The 19,864-nt window shown below is 42.1% G+C and overlaps 1 protein-coding gene across 2 annotated transcripts in view; it reads right to left on the bottom strand.

Moving 5' to 3' along the window:
* mpp3a (MAGUK p55 scaffold protein 3a) overlaps nucleotides 1-19,131 on the bottom strand; it is a 31,697-nt gene extending 12,566 nt beyond the window's left edge. For both annotated transcript variants that reach the window (XM_052138639.1, XM_052138640.1), the window contains exons 1-12: nucleotides 19,020-19,131; nucleotides 7,984-8,039; nucleotides 7,780-7,898; nucleotides 7,530-7,607; nucleotides 7,001-7,081; nucleotides 6,788-6,925; nucleotides 3,335-3,416; nucleotides 2,799-2,884; nucleotides 2,091-2,165; nucleotides 1,749-1,945; nucleotides 1,208-1,272; nucleotides 673-693 (exon numbers count right to left, since the gene is read on the bottom strand). In XM_052138639.1, coding sequence (XP_051994599.1) covers nucleotides 673-693; nucleotides 1,208-1,272; nucleotides 1,749-1,945; nucleotides 2,091-2,165; nucleotides 2,799-2,884; nucleotides 3,335-3,416; nucleotides 6,788-6,925; nucleotides 7,001-7,081; nucleotides 7,530-7,607; nucleotides 7,780-7,898; nucleotides 7,984-8,020 — 979 coding nt within the window. In that variant the 5' untranslated portion in view covers nucleotides 8,021-8,039; nucleotides 19,020-19,131. The remainder of the gene's footprint in view (nucleotides 1-672; nucleotides 694-1,207; nucleotides 1,273-1,748; nucleotides 1,946-2,090; nucleotides 2,166-2,798; nucleotides 2,885-3,334; nucleotides 3,417-6,787; nucleotides 6,926-7,000; nucleotides 7,082-7,529; nucleotides 7,608-7,779; nucleotides 7,899-7,983; nucleotides 8,040-19,019) is intronic.
* Between the last annotated feature and the right edge of the window lie 733 nt (nucleotides 19,132-19,864).

Genomic DNA, 19,864 nt, shown 5'->3' with positions numbered 1-19,864 from the left:
TTAATTGCTGTTGACATGATCAATAAAAAATTTACAAAAACATCTTTCTTTCATAAAATTCTGTTTAATTTCTGATTTCATCTGTCAGTAACAGCACAAAATTACACGGGACAATAAATGTGAATGAAGCGTAATCTAAAATGAGCATAATTTACATTTAAAAGAGGTGTGTTTGTGTGAAACGGAGTGACTATAACTTTTAATACTCAAAATGCAGTTCTATTTCAGGTTTGATTGTGTCTGCTTAAACTTGTGGGTGTTGAGTGAATAAGACTTAGCTTTTTGCATTAAATGTGATTTTACCATAGACACGATGCCGCAGACAGCATTCTTGATTGTGTGAAATGTCTTGAATGACTGTCTACAAATACAGGTCCATTTTGAAAGGTCTTTATAGAGCCATACTAGAATTAAAATGTATGCATTGATTTGGAGTCTCTTTCTCTCATTGTACAGTATTCGTGTTCAAGTGTGAGTACAGTAGAACAGCAGGTGAAGTATCTGTCCAGACCCACTGACTGTAGCGGATTTAGATTGGATTAAGAGACTGGCCTAATTTCCTAATCACCACAGACCCACGCTTTATATTTTGAGTGAGTGTGTGTGTGTGTGTGTGTGTGTGTGTGTGTGTGGTGTGTGTGTGTGTGCAAGTGTGAATTCAAGAACACTCACCTTTATCACATCCCTGGTCATCTGGTGTTGGCAGTAGTAAGAGAAGGAAAAGAGAGAATGAAAATTTAAGCCGAAAAAAGTAAAGTCAAATGTAATTTTATTTATCATTTCAGATGCCACAGTGACCCAGAGGCTTGGATTATGTCATAAAGGACATTATTCCCATGCCATGCAGGTCAAAGTGCATCCAGCAATGAAGACTGACACAACAAGGTAGTAAACACAAAGATCAATAGAGGAAGAGAACAGTGTGATGCATTTAGAGGAGTACAGGATAGTGACACAGAGAGATGGAACAAGAGAGAAGGAACGAGAGAGAGAGAGAGAGAGAGAGACAGATTACATGTAGCTGAACTGCAGATGTCTCTGTTCTCTAATCAGCTTTATATTAGTGAACATGAAGCACTTGGTTGAAGTTCAATAATCACATAGCCACTTCACACAACCACATAAATAGGCAAATTATACCTCCATTAGTCAACACTAAATAATGATTGAAGGGGTTTCAGTAAGCAAGTATCACTTAAATACTCACAGACAGCTGTTTTTGTAGATTTGGGATTTGGAAGGCTGCCCATTTTGTTTCTGTAGGCAAACCGCCTGCGGGAGTAAACCATTTAACTTCAGACTATGAAAAACAATAAATATCTAGACACTGACATCCTCTCCAGATTTAGTCAATATTGAGTTAGTGAGTTGACATTCCTATCTCTAGAGCTATCAGAAATGTTACTAAGCAAGATGAAAAAGCTTGATTTGAAAAAGAAATTCCTATTTTTAGCATGAGAGTATATCCAGCAATGATGCACCCCACTGAGATGAAAAATGAAAAGAAGACAGCCTGGCCCAACTCTCTCATGTAAGACCTATGGGCAATTGTTCTGTGATGCAAAATTCAGACTTAATTCTATTGATTTAGCCTAAAGGAAGCACAGCTTTGAGAGACTAGCATTAATTTGCAACTGTGAGCTAGCTTACAATGGTGAAGCCCCCACACCACATAGACCATCAAACTTCATACAGACTGAAAAGTTCTGAGGCAGTACTGTGTATATTTTAGGAATGATTTGTCCCACCTCTCCTGAAACAGTTTGGATGGGATGAGTCCTGCGCGCAGGTTGCTATCTCCCACTCTCTTGGCCTGCCACCATGTCTGATCATCCTGACTGACCACTTGCAGGATGTCTCCACGTGTAAATGGAAGCCCTGCCTCCTGACAGGGCGTGGCCTTGTCCTCCAAAGGAATGTAGTCAAAGAGCGCCCGCATGTAGACCTGAAGAAGCCACAGAGTACACAACAAATACAAACCGAGGTCATAAAAAAGATACTGGGATCTTAGGGTGGTTATAATTTGTTAGATTTTCTAAACTGATAGGTTTAACAGATAATGACCTCTACTGTTTTTTATTATCACTCACCTTGCTCTCTTTTAGCTTGTCTTCCTCTTTGATTGCTGGGATTATCTTCAGTGTTATAGAGCCTTGTGACTGAGACTAAGAGAGACATTATGGTAAAATACCATGGTTAAAAGACCAGCTTAAACCATGCCAGTTCAGTCTGGTGTATGCTGTTTAGATCTTTTCTTTTGCTGATCTAGCTGGTGGACCATCTTAGTCATGCTGTTCACCAGAAACAATTTATCACAAAGCAAATTGTCGTGTAGCTTCCAAATGTATCCTGAAATAAACCCCAACAAGTGTCATCACCCATCAGATATTTTTGCATCAATTCACACATGATAACTTTTCCCTCTAGCGCTGCTGCATTGTGCGAACAACCTCCAAGAGCTGGGTTCTGGTCCTAAGGAAACCAGATGGTAATTGTACTCACGTAAACAATAAGCGTGATTCAGAGGTTGCATTTTCAGTGTAAGGTTACATTTTTACTCCAATGATGGTTAGGTTTAGGGTTGGGGTTTTGGTTAGGGGATAGAGTTAACAAAATAAGCTTTCCTGTTGACTTTATTATGTCACTTACAACTAAAAATATGTTCAGCTTCAGTTCCAGCTAAGAGCAAACCGATTCCAGCAGCAGAACTTTTGACCAACTGTCAACAATTTCACAATATTATCAGTCTTTTCAACAGGGTAATATGATTATGAGGATAAAGAGAAGGAAGGTGTTACCAGCAGTTGACTGATCTCATCTGGTCTCTTGTGCATTACAGAGATGCCATTGACTTCCCTTAGTTCATCGCCTACATGCACCAGACCTTTGGAGAGAGGAAGGCAACCAGAATTACAGATTGTCTATTACACATTCTAGCTGTACCTGCTATGCGATCCACAATACACTTAATGTGAGTAGTTGAATGAATTTTTCACGAGCAAGAAGATCATTCCTACCACCACAAACATACAGTCTGAGTTGATTCTCTTGATTGGGTCTCTGGGGTCTCCCTTGATCATGTAGATGGGCTATGTGTCATTACAAAAGACGTGCTGCCTTGTGGGCAGCATGGACATGAAAATCAGTATAACCAGCTCACTCTGCCTTAAACAGAGCATTTAATGACTGGTTTCCATGAATATACTCCATATGTATATAACTCCTATATGTTATGAATATTCTAGGTCGAATAGCTTTGCATTGTGATTATAGATTTCAGCATGGACTGAAATTAGGTGTGAACATAAAATACATTCTTTGAAGTGTCACTGACCACTCCTGTCTGCTGCCCCTCCCTTCATGATACGAGCTACAGTCATAGCCCCTGTAGACTCGTCTCGCCGAATAGTGGCACCCTGAGAAACAGAGAAAGAGAAGGCTAAACCGTAAAGAAACACAGAATCTTGGATAGGGCTGCACACCTAATCAAATAAATAATTAAGATTACAATTATAGCTGCCACAATTAACCAATCATGAAAAGTGTCAATTACAGCATTTTAAGGGATAGTTCACCCAAAAATAAATATTCTCTGATCATTTACTCACCCTCATGCCATCACAAATGTGTATGACTTTCTTTCTTCTGCAGAACGTGTAGGTTACGGATGTAACCTCCGTTCCCTGATGGAGGGAATGAGACGTTGTGTCGAAGAAGCGACACTAGGGGTCTCTCTTGAGACCCTTTTGCATCTCTGATCTATGAGAAAATGCCAATGAGAAATTGGCTGACAGAATTTGCCTGTCCCGCCCCCAGACAAATGGGTATAAAGTTTCATTCAGGATTTTTCTGAGGAGCCGACAATGAGGTTCAATTTAAATCACGCCATGCTCTGAGCAGTGTACGTGTACAGCTGACACAGGACCGGGCAGGTATTTTACGTGCCAAAGCGTCCAGCTGTGCCAGGCTGCACATACCCTTCCCCAATGCCCCATAAAATCATCAAAGCAAAACAAGGCGACGTTCCAAGCATGGGAGCAGGCCGCGCCAGCTGCGCTTTTTCTCTCTCTATGTTTCTCGCATAGAGTTGAAGCGGCTGGGGCCATCTTGACGCTATCATACCATTGGGGAAGGCGATCTTTCCCAGTTTTCCTATTCTTTCAGGGGGGAAAGACCCTGCGGATACCACACCTGCCCATACTGGGGGAGGTAAAGTGTGGTGAAATACATCACATGGGCTTTTAGCTCACATGTGGAGAATGGCGCGGTGGTAGATCCTACCTCATTGGGAGGGAGGAGTTGCTACAAACATGGCGACCGGGGGTCCGTGAGGACTGCCCAAGGGAGACGCGGGTCCGCTCGTAAGGGTACCGTACCACGGTAAATACACACAGGGTGAAAAGTCCACGTGGGAGCCTGTCCTTTGGAGCACCTATTCCAGTACAGGGTAAATTGAGAACCCGAATTGGTCTTGGTCGGCTAATTCCTCCGCTGAATTCGCAGACGAGAGGGCTAGGGAGGATTCATCCAGGGAGCCGAGTTCGTGGTATCTCCTGGGGTAAAAGCGCACGGTATTATCTCAGCGGAGGGAAAGGGCGCTATGTGCAAGCGGTCCACCCAGTCAGTTTGTCAGCGTGTACCGAGTTCTGCCGGCTTGGACCTGAGAAAACACTGGACGAAATCGACTAAACCCTGAGATTGTAAAATCTCGCAAAGGTATTGGATGTTGCCCAATCCACTGCTCTGCATATGTCTGCTAGGGAGGTGCCCCTGGCCAGTGCCCATGAGGACGCAACACTTCTTGTTGAGTGTGCTCTGACCCGCAAGGGGTGGGGGGCACGGCTTGGGTGTGATAGGCCAATGTAATGGCATCCACTACCCAGTGGGAAAGCCTCTGTTTGGAGACAGCATTCCCTTTCCGCTGTCCACCAAAGTAGACAAAGAGCTGCTCAGATCGTCTAAAGCTCTGCGTGCGGTCCAAGTAGATATGCAAAGCACGTACCGGACACAGCAGCGAAGGGGCTGGGCCTGCCTCCTCCAGGGCTAGATCTTCCGCATCCCGTCCAGGGGCCAGACATGGAGGTTCCAGAGCTCTGGGTGCAGATGCCAGAGCGTGCCCCGTCCCTGAGAAAGAAGGTCCTTCCTCAGGGGAATTTGCCAGGAAGGGGCTGTCGCGAGGAGTACGAGATCCGAGAACCAAGTCCGAGTGGGCCAATAGGGAGCCACTAGAGTGAATTTTCCCCATCCTCCCTGACCTTGCACAGCACCTGTGCAAGCAGGCTCACTGGGGGAAATGCATACTTGCGCAGCCATGCAGGCCAGCTGTGTGCCGGGGGGGGGCCTCTGTTCGGGCGTACCAGAGCGGGCAGTGGGAGGTCTCTCAGGAGGCGAACAGGTCTACCTGGGCCTTACCGAACGTTCTCAAATCAGCTGGACCGACTGGGGGTGAATCCTGCACTCTCCACTGGGCAAGCGTTGTCATGATAGCGCGTCCGCTACCATGTTGAGGTTGCCTGGGATGTGAGTTGCTGCTGGCTCCAAAGCAGGAGACGATGGGCGTGTTGTGACATGTGATGGGAGCGTACGATTTATGTACGCTACCGTGGTGGTGCTGTCTGATCGGATCAAAACGTGTTTGTCCTGAATTAGCGGGAGAAACCTCCGCAGGTCAAAAAGTACAGCCAACAACTCTAGGCAGTTCATGTGCCAGTGCAGTGGGCCCCTTTCCACTCCGAGATGGTAAGAACAGTGTGTGACTCACAACTCGCTGCATACACTACCAGTCGGCTCCGAAGAAAATTTCTGAATGAAACAGACCCACTTCCCTCCCTTTATACCCGTATGTCCGGGGCGGGACATGCAAATTCTGTCTGCCAATTTCTCATTGGCCTTTTCTCATAGATAGCGAACACAAACAAAGATTTTTAGAAGAATAGTTCAGCTCTGTATGTCCATACACTGCAAGTGAATGCTGACCAAAATTGTGAAGCTCCAAAATGCAGATAATGGCAGTTTAAAAGTAATCCATAAGACTCCAGTGGTTAAATCTATATCTCCAGAAGCTATATGATAGGTGTGGGTGAGAAAATTAATATGTAAGTCTGTTTTTACAATTCTTTTTCCTGCCAGTAGCTGGCGATGTGCACAAAGAATGCAAATCACCAAAAATAAAAGAAAAAGAATGTGAAAGTGGAGATTGATTGTAAAAAAGGTCTTAAATATTGATCTGTTTTCCACCCAAACCCATCACTTCGCATCTAATTATATGGATTTTTGATACCCATTCACTTGCATTTTAAGGACCTACAGAGCTGAAATATTCTTCTATAAATCTTAATTTGTATTCAGCAGAAGAAAGTAAGTCGATGGCATTTGGGAGAGTAAATTATGAAAGTGTACTTCTTTACTTTTCTTTTTACATGTTTTATGCAGTTTTTTACATGTCTGCGTAACTTGTTAAAAATTTGAAAAACAGCGTTGTATTTCATTCTACCAAAAAGGACCAATGTGAAGTTGACCATTTAGGCATGGTCTTTATTGCTTTTTTTTAAACATCAATCAATCAAGTTATTCAGGAACACAGATCTGTGTGTTGCCTACAAAAAGAATATGGCATGCAGATGCCCCACACAAAATAAGAATTTTTATGCAAATGAAAAGTAATCGCAGTTACAATATCAAGGGAAATAATCCACAATTATGATTTTTGTCAGTCTCGGTCAAGTTGTCTTTTTACAAGTTTGAAAATTGTTTATGTTTTTGTGGAAGCCAACATTGTTTCTCTCACCAGTGGTTCTTTGTTTTTGACCAGGCGGACAATCTTGACAGACTCCTCATCTAGATCATCGTCAAAGTCATCAAGTTGAGGAGGCAGAACTGGGTCAAAGTTCTTCTGCGCCACTGTGTCATGAACCGACAAAACGGCCTATTAAACAGAAGGGATATGAGGTTTTGTTTTTTGACTGACAGTTTCTGTAATATGAAGGTAAGTTGTAAGTACCTGGAGATGCGGCAATGTCAGGAGATGAAAGAGCTCCTTTTCCTCAACACTCATTGGTCCACTCTGCAACTCCTCTGCAACCTACCAGTCAGGGAGCATAGACAAATAAAAAAATGTAAAAGCATTTGCCAAGCTAAGAGTGATCTTTAAAAACTGAGTTCTATTGTTGTTTTCAAAAATGGTAAATGTTACTTAAGCTTATGGCAAATAAAATAAAATTTGAGAATAATAAAAAAAGATTATTAAAATTATTTGTGAGCCATTTTACACTTCAATCACATCTTCAAAATTTTCAGATTTAGCCAACCTTTTGTGACATTTCTTTCTAATTTGTCCTCAAATATTGGCTAGATTAGAAAAACACATAATTATTTTATGATTTATGAAGATTTAGCTTTCTCAGCAAGTAATGCAACAGTTGCTGTGTCAAACATTTTAGAGTTCCATTCACTCCAGATAGATATTCTATGGTACAAGGCCTTTAATCATCTCTGTGGTGATATGATATGACAGTGAGTACAGCACTTACATCCTCTGCTAGAGTGGAGGCACTGTGAAGAACTGGGGTGGGGCTCTGCCTTTCATATTGACGCAGCTTCTCATGAATCTAGCATGGAGATGTACAATTCACATTACTACAAAGCTAGAACATATTGCTTACCCAATAAATTTACAATTGTATGTTTAAAAATAAGCTAATATAATTAATACACAATGTAATTATTTTAGATATGTTAGATATAAACATTAAAAATGTATATTTTGTGACAGACACATACCTTCATAAGGTAGCTGAGACTTCTCTCACTAAATACATCCTTAAGGAAGACCATCTCCTCTTTGTGATTGGCATCAGGACGCAGCTGTGAGGTCAGCAGAGCAAGTGTCTCATGCAACCCTACATGCAGTACAAGAAATCATTGTGCGTCCATCTGTATATGCATATGCAAGCATGTTTGGCTGTATGCATGTGTGATATGTACCTGCTCCTGCTGAGAGGACTGGCATGGCTTCTTTCATGGATCAGGATGGGATTGGTCTAAAAAAAAGAGGTAATTGTTACAACAACATAGGACCACATACTGTATTTCTTAGAGTAGTGGTTCGCAACTGATGGTTCGCGAGAGAAAAACAATGCTTAAAGCAATGAATTAAGATAAATAATAAAATCAAATGCTTCTGCTGTTTCTACAGTATATGTCATATGAATGTCAATTTTGAAAATTGCTGGGCCTATGCAGTTCATGGTAATATTACTTATTTTAAAAGTTTTATTTTCAGGGTGTTTTGACCATTTTGGTGAGGAGTTGGGTGTTGACACTTGATGTCTAATTTAAAGTCCAGGTTCCTGAAGCAAATTCAGTTGAGAACCACTACCTTAGAGATAAAAGACAGGGCAGAAAATGGCAGAGGGACAGAAATACAGACAGAGGGGTGCATCATACTACCAACTTTGTATATTTTCCATTCAGGACTTTTTCAGTTTAATTTGTATTCAGATCATCTGTTAATATTTTGTATCTGTCTACCTTCTAATCTGCATATTATTTGTGTCTTTCAGAGGTATTTTCCCTCTGCCATGTATCTCTTCCTGATTTCCATAAGGCATTAGCAATCACTTTAAATGCATGCAGTGGAATGGCAGATCAATATCCCATCACATTAAGAATACGATTTATATTTAATCCATTTAATCTCATTGTGTATTGCCTTGTTATGATTAACTAGTATTCAACCATGATAAAGTGATAGGATAGATGGGACAATGACTGGAATAGATGAATGACACTGTTTCTGTAGGAGCCAAGATGCCACAACAGGAAGAATTTAGCGTCCCACCACAACTTCCTCTTTTTCACTCTTTCTATTCCACACAGACTCCCAAAGCAAATTACAAATTTCATACTTTTTTGAGGACCCAGTGAAAAAGAAATAGAATCACAAGGACTGATCCATCGAGAAAAATGTTAAGAGAGACAGAAAAATAGACTGCTGCAGAAATCAGTGTTTTCTCTTCCACATTCCATTCCTATTCAAACAACAACTTGTGTAATCAAACTTGAAATAATTATCAGCAAGGTAACTGCTGATGTCAAGATTTATAGTGAAAAAGGAGTTATATTTTGGCTTGTTCTCATACAAAATGAAATGGTTTGCTTCAGAAGTCATTGATTAAAGCACTAGAGTCTTACGGATTACCTTTATGGTGTCTTTATGTCTTTTTTGGAGCTTGAACTTTTGGTCAACATTCACTTGCATTTTATGGACAAACAGACATAACCTTCCTGTCAGTATGGACCAGTCTGTCCATTCTCCTCTGACCTTTGTTCTTAAAAAGCCTTTTTTACCTACTGAACTACCACTCGCTGGATGTTTTTTGTTTTTGGCACCGTTCTGAGTAAATTCTAGAGACTGTTGTGTGTGAAAATCCCAGGAAATCAGCAGTTCCAAAAATATTCCAACCAGCCCGACTGGCATCAACAAGAGATCACATTTTTCCCCATTCTGATGGTTGATGTAAACATTATCTGAAGCTCCTGATCCTGCAAAGAAGAATGGGAGAAACTGCCAAAAATAGGTGTGCCAAGCTTGTAACATCATACTCAAAAATACTTGAGGCTGTAATTGGTGCCAAAGGTGCTTCATCAAAGTATTGAGCAAAGGCTGTGAATACTTATGTACATGTGATTTTTTTGTATTTTTTATTTTTTATAAATTTGCAAAGATTTCAAACAAACTTCTTTCACGTTGTCATTATGGGGTATTGTTTGTAGAATTTTGAGGAAAATAATGAATTTAATATTGGAATAAGGCTGTATCATAACAAAATGTGGAAAAAGTGAAGCGCTGTGAATAATTTCCGGGTGCACTGTATGTTCCATCTTTTTCAGGTGTAGACAAACTTAAGTCAATTCATTCCTGATTGGTTGCACGCTTAAAATGTGGGTTTAGGATAAATACTGATATAATATGAATCCTCCTCGAAATTTATATTATATTTAGGGGTCTGAAATGAAACTGCCCTTTTCATTATACTGCCATGATGTATCATCTCACACATACAAAAATATTTAGATGCACATCTGTGACTTTCACACATAGTGACACGTAAAATAATGGCATATGCATTTCCTTGAGTTACTGTTAAAAAATCTAAATACACCTCCAGCCAATATTATGTTACAGTAACACAAAGTCATGTGTGATCACACTCATCCATGAGGATATGGCAAAAGCACAGATGGATATACTCACTGTAAAAAAAAAATCATATATATAATAATAGTGTGTGGGCTGCTAGATGGCTCCAGGAAGCTATAATATCATAAATCTTTGCATTTGATTCACAGCAATAGCGGGTGAGAGAATATGAGATCTAAACTAATAATTCCATTATGACTACCAGTCAGGAATCCACTATCACTTACTCTTGCTCTCAGGATGATGGCATTCAGTGTTAGGTTTAGAGGATACAAAATATAATTTTCTCAATCAAAGTCAATAGAAAGTCCCCACAAAGATAGAAAAACAAACTTAGTGGATGTTTTTTCTAAACATCCCTATTGTTAAAGCTGTCATGTTTAGTTTGATTATGCACAGTGTGTTCATGGCTGTCATAAAATACTTACAGTATTTACTCAAGATTAATCTCAGGCCTTTCACAACACACATTGTTTCAATGCAGCTTTACAGAAGATCAGGCATTAACAGACAATAAAACTGTAACGTCTATAATGTCGATGAATCATCCTTGTGTAATTAGATAAAATACAATTGTTAATCGTGTTTAAAAATATGTAATTAAATAATAATTGTATTAATAACCCCAGTGAACAAGCTGAAAGCGACTGTGGCAAGGAACACAAAACTCCATAAGATGTTGATTAATGGAGAAAAATAACCTTGGGAGGAACCAGACTCACTGTGGGGGCCAGTTCCCCTCTGGCTAAAATCATGAATATAATGTAAATATTTCTTATGTATAGTTTCAATCCCAGAACAACAGCAAAGGACCATGTGAAGATGCTGGAGAAAACATGTAGACAAGTATCTATATCTACAGTAAAATATGTCCTATATGCTCAGCAAGAAAGAAGCCAATGCTCCAAAACTAATTAAAAAAAAGCCAGACTACAGTTTCCAAGTGCACATGGGGACAAAGATCTTACTTTTTGGAGATGTCTTCTGGTCTGATGAAACAAAAATGTAACTTTGGCCTTAATGACCATCATTATGTTTGGAGGAAAAAGGGTGAGGCTTGCAAGCACACTGTCATGTATTACCCTGTCGTGTTTCACCTTGCTCCTTAGTTTTCACTTTTGTCCATTATTTAACACCATAGTCTCCTTGTTAGCGTTCGTGTTCACTGTCATTGTTCTCACCTGTGTCTTGTTTGTAGTCATCCTGCCTTGTGTGTATATAACCCTGCTCGTTCCTCCATTACCTTGTCGTTTGTTTAATGTTGTTGATGTTCGCTTCCATGTCCGTGTTCCTAGTTCCAGTGTTCCAGCGTTTTTGTGTTTTGCTTTCATTTTACCCATCGTGGTTGTTTTGTTTGCTCCTGTTTTGCCTGTTTATCAATAAACCTGCTTTTGGATCCTCAACCTTTGTCAGCCCCCGTCCTCAATCGTAACAGAACAAACGACCAAACATGGATCCAGCGGTTTTACAGGCCAACTGTAATCTTCTCAGCCTGATGCAGGGAGATCGTCCGGTCGAGGAGCACATCCGCGATTTTCTCGCAATTGCCAGTGCCTCCGACTTCCCTGATTCCTCCCTGGTCGTATTTTTCCGGGCTAACCTGAACAGTGCGCTCAAGGAGCGGTTGCCACCGGCAACGCGCGGCTGGACGCTCCGCGCATTCGTGGAGGAGACTCTACTGACCTGCGGTTCCTCGTTCACCGTGGACATCGTCGAGGAGAACCCCGTAGCTCCTCCCAAAGTGGTAACCCTCTATTCGCCCATGGTTCGTCCATTCACATCTGCCAGCGAACCAACCTTCATGCCTGCCGTGATCAAGGAGCCAATGCTGTCAGCTTCGTCCGCCCGGAGGAGGAGGAGAAGAAAGGCTTCCGCTCCCCAGTTCACGCCTTCTACGGTCTGCGAGCCAGAGCCCATGCATGCCACGGTGAGCGAGCCTGAGCCCTCGACCGTCCCCGAGCCAGCGCCTGTAGCCTCCGATGTCAGTGAGCCAGCGCCTGTAGCCTCCGATGTCAGTGAGCCAGCGCCTGTAGCCTCCGATGTCAGTGAACCTACGCCTGTAGCCTCCGATGTCCCTGAGCCAGCGCCAGCAGCCATGACCATCCAAGAGCCAATGCCTCCCGAGCTTCCCAGAGCTCCGCCTCCCAAGCTTCCCGAGCTTCCCAGAGCTCCGCTTCCCGAGCCTCCTTGGGCTCCGCCTCTCGAGCCTCCCAGGGCTCCGCCTCTCAAGCCTCCCAGGGCTCCGCCTCTCGAGCCTCCCAGGGCTCCGCCCCTCAAGTCTCCCGAGCCACCCAGGGCTCCTCCTCCCAAGCCTCCTAGGGCTCCGTCTCCCAGGGCTCCATCTCTCAAGTCTCTCGAGTCTGCCAGGGCTCCTCCTCCCGAGATTCCCAGGGCTCCGCCTCTCGAGCCTCCCTCTGCTCTGCCTCCTGAGCACCCACGGCCCCACCCCTGAGCCTCCCGAGCTTTCCATGGTTCCTCCTCCCTCGGCTCTGCCTCCTGAGCCTCCCACGGCTCCGGCCTCTGAGCCTCCAGAGCCTCCTACGGCTCCGCCTCCAGAGCCTTCCTGGTCTCCGCCTCTAGAGCCTCCTACGGTGCCACCTCCATCGGCTCCACCTCCAGAGCCTTCCAGGTCTCCGCCTCTAGAGCCTCCTACGGTACCACCTCCATCGGCTCCGCCTCCAGAGCCTCCCAGGCCTCCGCCTCTAGAGCCTCCCAGGCCTCCGCCGCTAGAGCCTCCTATGGCGCCTCCTCCCCGGTCCCCCAGACCTGTCCTTGCCCTGTGGCCAGCTCCCAGGCCTCCTGAACCTGTCCCTGTCCTTTGGCCGCCTCCCAGACCCCCTGAACCTGTCCCTGTCCTGTGGCCAGCTCCCAGGCCACCTGACCCAGTCCCCGTCTTGTGCTCCCCTTGGACTGTCTGTCTGCCCCTTGTGCCCCCGTGGACTGCTCGCCTGCCCTCTGTGCCCCCTTGGACTGCCTATCTGCCCCTTGTCCCCCCCTGGATTGTCTGGTGTCCCCTTGTGCTCTCCGTGGTCTGCCAGTCCCCCCCTCATTCCTTGGACGATTCTGTTTTGTTTTTTTTGTTTGTTTGTTTTTAGGATCGTCTGGGATCCGATCCTTTGAGGGGGGGCTATGTCATGTATTACCCTGTCGTGTTTCACCTTGCTCCTTAGTTTTCACTTTTGTCCATTATTTAACTCCATAGTCTCCTTGTTAGCGTTCGTGTTCACTGTCATTGTTCTCACCTGTGTCTTGTTTGTAGTCATCTTGCCTTGTGTGTATATAACCCTGCCCGTTCCTCCATTACCTTGTCGTTTGTTTAATGTTGTTGATGTTCGCTTCCATGTCCGTGTTCCTAGTTCCAGTGTTCCAGCGTTTTTGTATTTTGCTTTCATTTTACCCATCGTGGTTGTTTTGTTTGCTCCTGTTTTGCCTGTTTATCAATAAACCTGCTTTTGGATCCTCAACCTTTGTCAGCCCCCGTCCTCAATCGTAACACACACCATCCCAATCGTGAAGCATGAGGGTTGCAGCCACTGACGTGCGGTCTGGGTAGGCAAACTAGGCACTGCCTACCCTGCCAAAATTCAAAAATAAAATGTTTATTAAATAATAAACTTGTATTTGGATTTTTACTTTTTATTCTTGTGATTTATACATGCAATATGTGTGTTATTCCAATTGTTTAGACGTTATGATGACAAATGTAGCAGTTACGCATAATCAACTAAAAACAAATGGTGGAATAAGCAGTGCTTTTACGGTCCATTCATTGCAGACGACAAGCGGAAAACCCATGTTGCGCATGCGCACTTCGATCCTGTATTCTTTAACATGTACGGCAAAAAGCACAAATCTGCTGTGCCTTTTGACGTAAATATGTTATGCCCGTAATCATCTCCATTACGTATCGGACATGGACCAATTAAAATCGAGATATTCCTGGACATTTGCGTAGCTAACGTCATTACACCACAGCTAGTGTACATGTCTAATCCCCGCAAAATTCAAAATGACAGCACCAGCCGTAATCACGGAATTAAGAAATTTTTCCAAGCTCGATTTTAATTCCAAATAGGAGTTAATTGCAAGAGGGAGGTCTACGCCAGCCTTAGATGGACTAGTACAGCAAAAGGGCCCAAAAAGTATCCGATCATTTCAAACTGATTGGTATGTAAGAAAAGATTGGCTATGTGGCTGCGCTAACAATCAGCGGCTGTACTGCTATCCCTGCCTGCTTTTTTCAACCAGTCAGACTGTTTGGACTTCAGCGGGATATTGTGATTTGAACAACCTGCCTGCAGCTTTAACCAAGCATGAAAAGTCGTCAGCTCACATCCAGTGTCAAATTACACTGAAAACCTTTGGAAAATCTCGGATCGACCTTGCACTTGACGAGCAAAGGAAGCTGAATATAACCTACCACAATGAAAAGGTAAAGGAAAACCGAGAGGTTTTGAAGGATCTGATAAATGCATAACGTTCACTGTTTACGCACTTGTGTGTGTGTGTGTGTGTGTGTGTGTGTGAGAGAGAGAGAGAGAGAGAGAGTACACGATATACATCCTGATTTGTACATTTCTTGATATGCCGCGCTTGTGCGTAACATTCACTGTTATTACGTATTATTAGCTTAAACAATAAATCAGGTAATCTGGCTTTCATAACTCAGTGCCTAGCCTCTTTAAGACATCACCGCACGTCACTGGTTGCAGCATCATGTTGTGGGGGTGCTTTGCTACAGGCTATCTGAGGGTTGTCCCCCCTAAAATATCATTAAAATATGTGTATTGTAAATAATATAATTATATATTCTTAAAATTATTGTTTAAGAAATAAAATAATACAAAAGCAAATGGGGCAACAACAATAAAACCCTTGGTGTCCCCTTCAAAAATTGCTCTTGAGAATTGTTATGTTTATTGTCCCCCCCAACATTTTGATGAAATTTTCGCCCCTGGCTACAGGAGGGACTGGTGCACTTCACATTGACAAAATAGATGGCATCATGAGGTAAGGAAATTATGTGGATATATTGAAGCAACCTCTCAAAACAAAGCTCAGTCAAAAATGGGTCTTCCATATGGACAATGACCCCAAGCATACCTCCAAAGTTGTGGCAAAATCGGAGTGGCCATCACAAAGCCCTGACCTCAATCCAATAGAACATTTGTGGGCAGAACTGAAAATGTGTGTGCGAGCAAGGAGGCCTACAAACCTGACACAGTTACACCAGTTCTGTCTGGAGGAATGGGCTTGCGGACAGCTACCAAAACGTTTGAAACAAGTTAAACAATTTAAAGATAATGCTACCAAATACTAACAAAGTGTATGTAAACTTCTGACCCACTGGAAATGTGATCAAAGAAATAAAATGAACAAAAATTATTTAATTTCACATTCTAAAAAAAAGTAGTGATTGTAACTGACCTAAGACAGGGAATGTTTTCTACAATTAAACATCAGGAATTGTGAAAAACTGAGTTGAAATGTATTTCTAAGGTGTAAGTAAACATCTGACAACAACAAGTTATTACTAATAGTAATTAATCAATTCACAAACTCGTACTAAACACAGACAGAATGCAAAATAAACAGAACTAAGAATATTTTAAGAGGAAAATGCCAATACTTGCATTTCTTATGTGTAATAGTTTAAATTTAAAAGCAGTAGGCTACGTGCACATACAGTATTATTTGGAGCCCTCCATGTGCATTTTGCAAACTAGTAAACCATTTAAAACTTCCCATCAGGCTTTCTAAGAGACGGATAGGTTTTCACAGAAAGAGATAAAAGCATGTGTAGGATTGTTAGAGCAAGGTGTTTAATATCCCCAAGGATGTTATTTGATCTAGTGTGATCTGTGGAGTGCATATGAGCTACTGAGAGTTGGCTCAAACTAATTTTGAAGAAATTAAGACTAAAAAAAAACTCTGAAGGGGGCCAAGATTTTTTTATCCTTTCTACCAAGGAGCCGGATTACAAATCTGCACTTTTACAATGTTCACCCCTTTACTCAATTTCCTCAATATTGTGGGTAATCTATGCACAACTAATGCAATGTTATTTTAAAGATTTTGTTACCAATATTAACATTTTTATTTAACAATATTTATAAAAATTTATATAATTATTTTCTAACTTGCGTTTTAACTAAAACATGCCGTTCACATCCAAATTCATGTTCAATTGACAAGCGATATAATTCAGACTTACATTTTCATAAAAATGTATCTAATTTGCATTTTGCAACAGACAAACACCCAAATGAACAGACAGCATTTTCAACCCCACCTAATAAAACAGCTTATAGGTATTAGTTAAAATCATCAATAACAATACTGGATACAAGAACATTTCAGTGCATTAATACAAAACATTTCAGCACCACAACATACACACACTGACCAAACAGTCCCGTGCCTCACAGAACATTCTCTCTATTTGCAAGACTTTTCAACAACCAACCAGGCATCTCAATCGTGCATTTGTTAAACGTTTCTCCCTCTTATAACAACTTTTTCGATTTCACAAGCACGAGCGAAACAGCATTAGATGTATTTGGTGATTCCCACACTCTCATGGATTTCGTCAAAACTTTCAATAGTTGTAATATCATCATAAACTGAATGCAATCTTTACATAATCCCATTTTCAAAGAAATAAAATCAATTCTCAGTCCGACGGGCCATATTCAATGATATAGAGTGTCGCATGCGGCCCATGGGCCGCCAGTTGCCCATCCTTTCTCTAGCACAAAGGCAGCAAATGTAGTAATAATCAGAATTGCAGGGGGACCTGGGTAGCTCAGCGAGAATAGATGCTGACTACCACCCCTGGAGTCACGAGTTTGAATCCAAGCCGTGCTGAGTGAGTCCAGCCAGGTCTCCTAAGCAACCAAATTGGCCTGGTTGCTAGGGTGGGTGGAGTCACATTGGGTTAACCTCCTAGTGGTGGCTATAATGTGTGGTTCTCGCTCTCGGTGGGGCGCGTGGTGAGTTTTCGCGGTAACACGCTCAACAAGCCATGTGATAAGATGCGTGGATTGATGGTCTCAGATGCGGAGGCAAATGAGATTCGTCCTCCACCAGCCAGATTGAGGCAAGTCACTACACAACCTCGAGGACTTGGAATGCATTGGGAATTGGGCATTCAAAATTGGGGAGAAAAGGGGAGAAAATCAAAAAACAAAAACAAAAAGTAGAATTGTAGGAAAACTATTAGCTCAATGTGATTGTGTGTATATGACTTTGTTACTGTCATGACAATCACATAACATATATGTTTTGCTCAAATTTAATGCTGCATCAGTTTATAGCTGATTGTGTTGGTATAAACTTTACAAAGCCGTAGTCATGTAGACTATTTTGACTATATAGGATTTATTACTTCTAACTTTTACAAGTGATCAGCTCAGATGTGTGTTCAGTCCTACTGAAGATGAAGGTGCATTTTTGTGAATTATATCATGCGCTTATTTCAGGTTGGAGGGAGCACCAGAAAGCATGAGACTTCTTTTTGCCTCGCTGCCTTATCAGTTAATGAGTTAACCTACAGTGTTTTTTTAATGAATGGAACTGTTAAGGAAACTGGTCACAGAACAATTTGAAAAGCACCTCATTTTCATCCTACCTCTATATACAGCCATTTTCCATTTTTCAGACGCAGCCTTAGATTATGATGGTGTACACAAATGGGGCATGTTTTGAGGGGAAATCTGGCATGTGGCAGAGTGCACTACCAGCTTACATTTAGGAGTCATAACGTTGTGCTTGCATTCGGATCATACAAGAGCTATTAGAACTATGTAGCTATTATAACTTAACTCAACTTAAACTGTGCTGGCACACATTGCACACATACACACACACACACACACACACACACACACACACACACATACACAGATGTTTGGTTTCCATGTTTTATGGGGACTTTCCATAGACATAATGGTTTTTATACTGTACAAACTTTATATTCTATCCCCTAAACCTAACCCTACCCCTAAACCTAACCCTCACAGAAAACTTTCTGCATTTTTACATTTTCAAAAAACATAATTTAGTATGATTTATAAGCTGTTTTCCTCATGGGGACTGACAAAACGTCCCCACAAGGTCAAAAATTTCGGGTTTTTCTATCCTTATGGGGACATTTGGTCCCCACAAAGTGATAAATACACGCTCACACTTACACACACACACACTCACACACACACACATTCTCTGACACTGCACCTACTTCTAAACAGATCCATACCATTAGAATTTAACTCACAGTACCTAATTCTTTTTCACTTACATTGTTGCATTGCCACGTGCCAACACACCCATGCACAAATGCAACATGCATGCATGCGTCTCAGACAAACACAAGCATGTAACAATGACTAACAAACAAATAGAAGGACTCTTATATATTATCGAAATGAAAACAGGTTGGCATCTTTTTCTGTCTGTCTCCCATCAAAACATCCATGGAAACATCACTTTCTCTTTTCTCTCTACCATTCCAGGCCATCCTTTCTCTCTGCTCAGATGCCTAATGCATATTTTCCCTCTATCTATCCATTATTTGGTGCTGCTCTCTTTCTCTTCCTTTGATTCTCTCTCTTCCTCCATCTGCAGTTGCTCTGCAGTGCTGATTTGCACATATGTTACCGGTTGGTTCCGAGGAACAATAAAGCCACTCTAGATGACATAATAACCAAAACGCACACATATAAATGCATATACATCAAGCATGCAATTTCTACTTAGAATTTCTACTTAAATCTAGTGTAATAATGCAAAATGCCTGCTAGTAAAAGTAGCAGCCAACCTTTATATCTCAGTTTTTCTCTGTCTCTCCTTGTCCTTCCCAGACGGTGGCCTCACTGATCCTTTCACCGTGACTCTTTCTCCGGCTGCCACCCCAGTCTGTCGTTTCTCTCTTTTCCAAACACAATGCAAACCCCCTCCCCTTTCCATTCTCTCTCCCCTCCCACCTCCTCTCCTTCTCTCCTCCGTTCATCCAGTATCCCTCCCTCTTTCTCCCTCTCTCTCTCTGCTGCCATTATGTCACTAAAGACAGATTCAGGTGGGCGTTGTAAGACCCAGAGGGGCCATGTTGCCTACATTGCCCCCCTTTTTTTCTCTATGGATAATTGTGTTCACTTGAGCTGCTCTGAAAGCCTGAGCACTCATTCACTCACAGTCAAATGGAAGACATGGAGGCAGAGAAAGAGAAAAGAGCTGCTCCCCATCCCCCTCTTTTCCATGCACCTCTCTTTCATAGACTGGGTATGTATGTGTGTGGATGAGATTGTTGTTGCTTCTTTGTTTTGCAATACATATAGATAGATAAAACCACAATTTTACAGTTTTACAGTACAGACCTTGCAGTTCAGAGGTCTATACTGTATTCCTGAACCAGTGTCTGTGTTTGTGTGCTTCACAAAAGGTAGAGTGAGGTCCAAAAGTCTGACTGTAAGCTTTCATAGCATTATTATTAAATATGTGCTAATAGAGAGCGTTTTCAAAAATGCTAACTTTTTGATCAAGAAAAACGTCATGGTTACTGTTATAACCTCCATTCCCCGATGAAAGGAACGAGACATTGTGTCGATTGTAGTGACACAAGGGGTCTCTTCTGAGAGCCTCGCATACCTCTGAACTTGAACTTGA

Source organism: Xyrauchen texanus, chromosome 12 (assembly GCF_025860055.1).
Source record: "Xyrauchen texanus isolate HMW12.3.18 chromosome 12, RBS_HiC_50CHRs, whole genome shotgun sequence".
NCBI classification, from domain to species: Eukaryota; Metazoa; Chordata; class Actinopteri; order Cypriniformes; family Catostomidae; genus Xyrauchen; species Xyrauchen texanus.
Note: the sequence above shows the minus strand (reverse complement) of the source record. Positions and strands in the feature narration are given on the sequence as shown.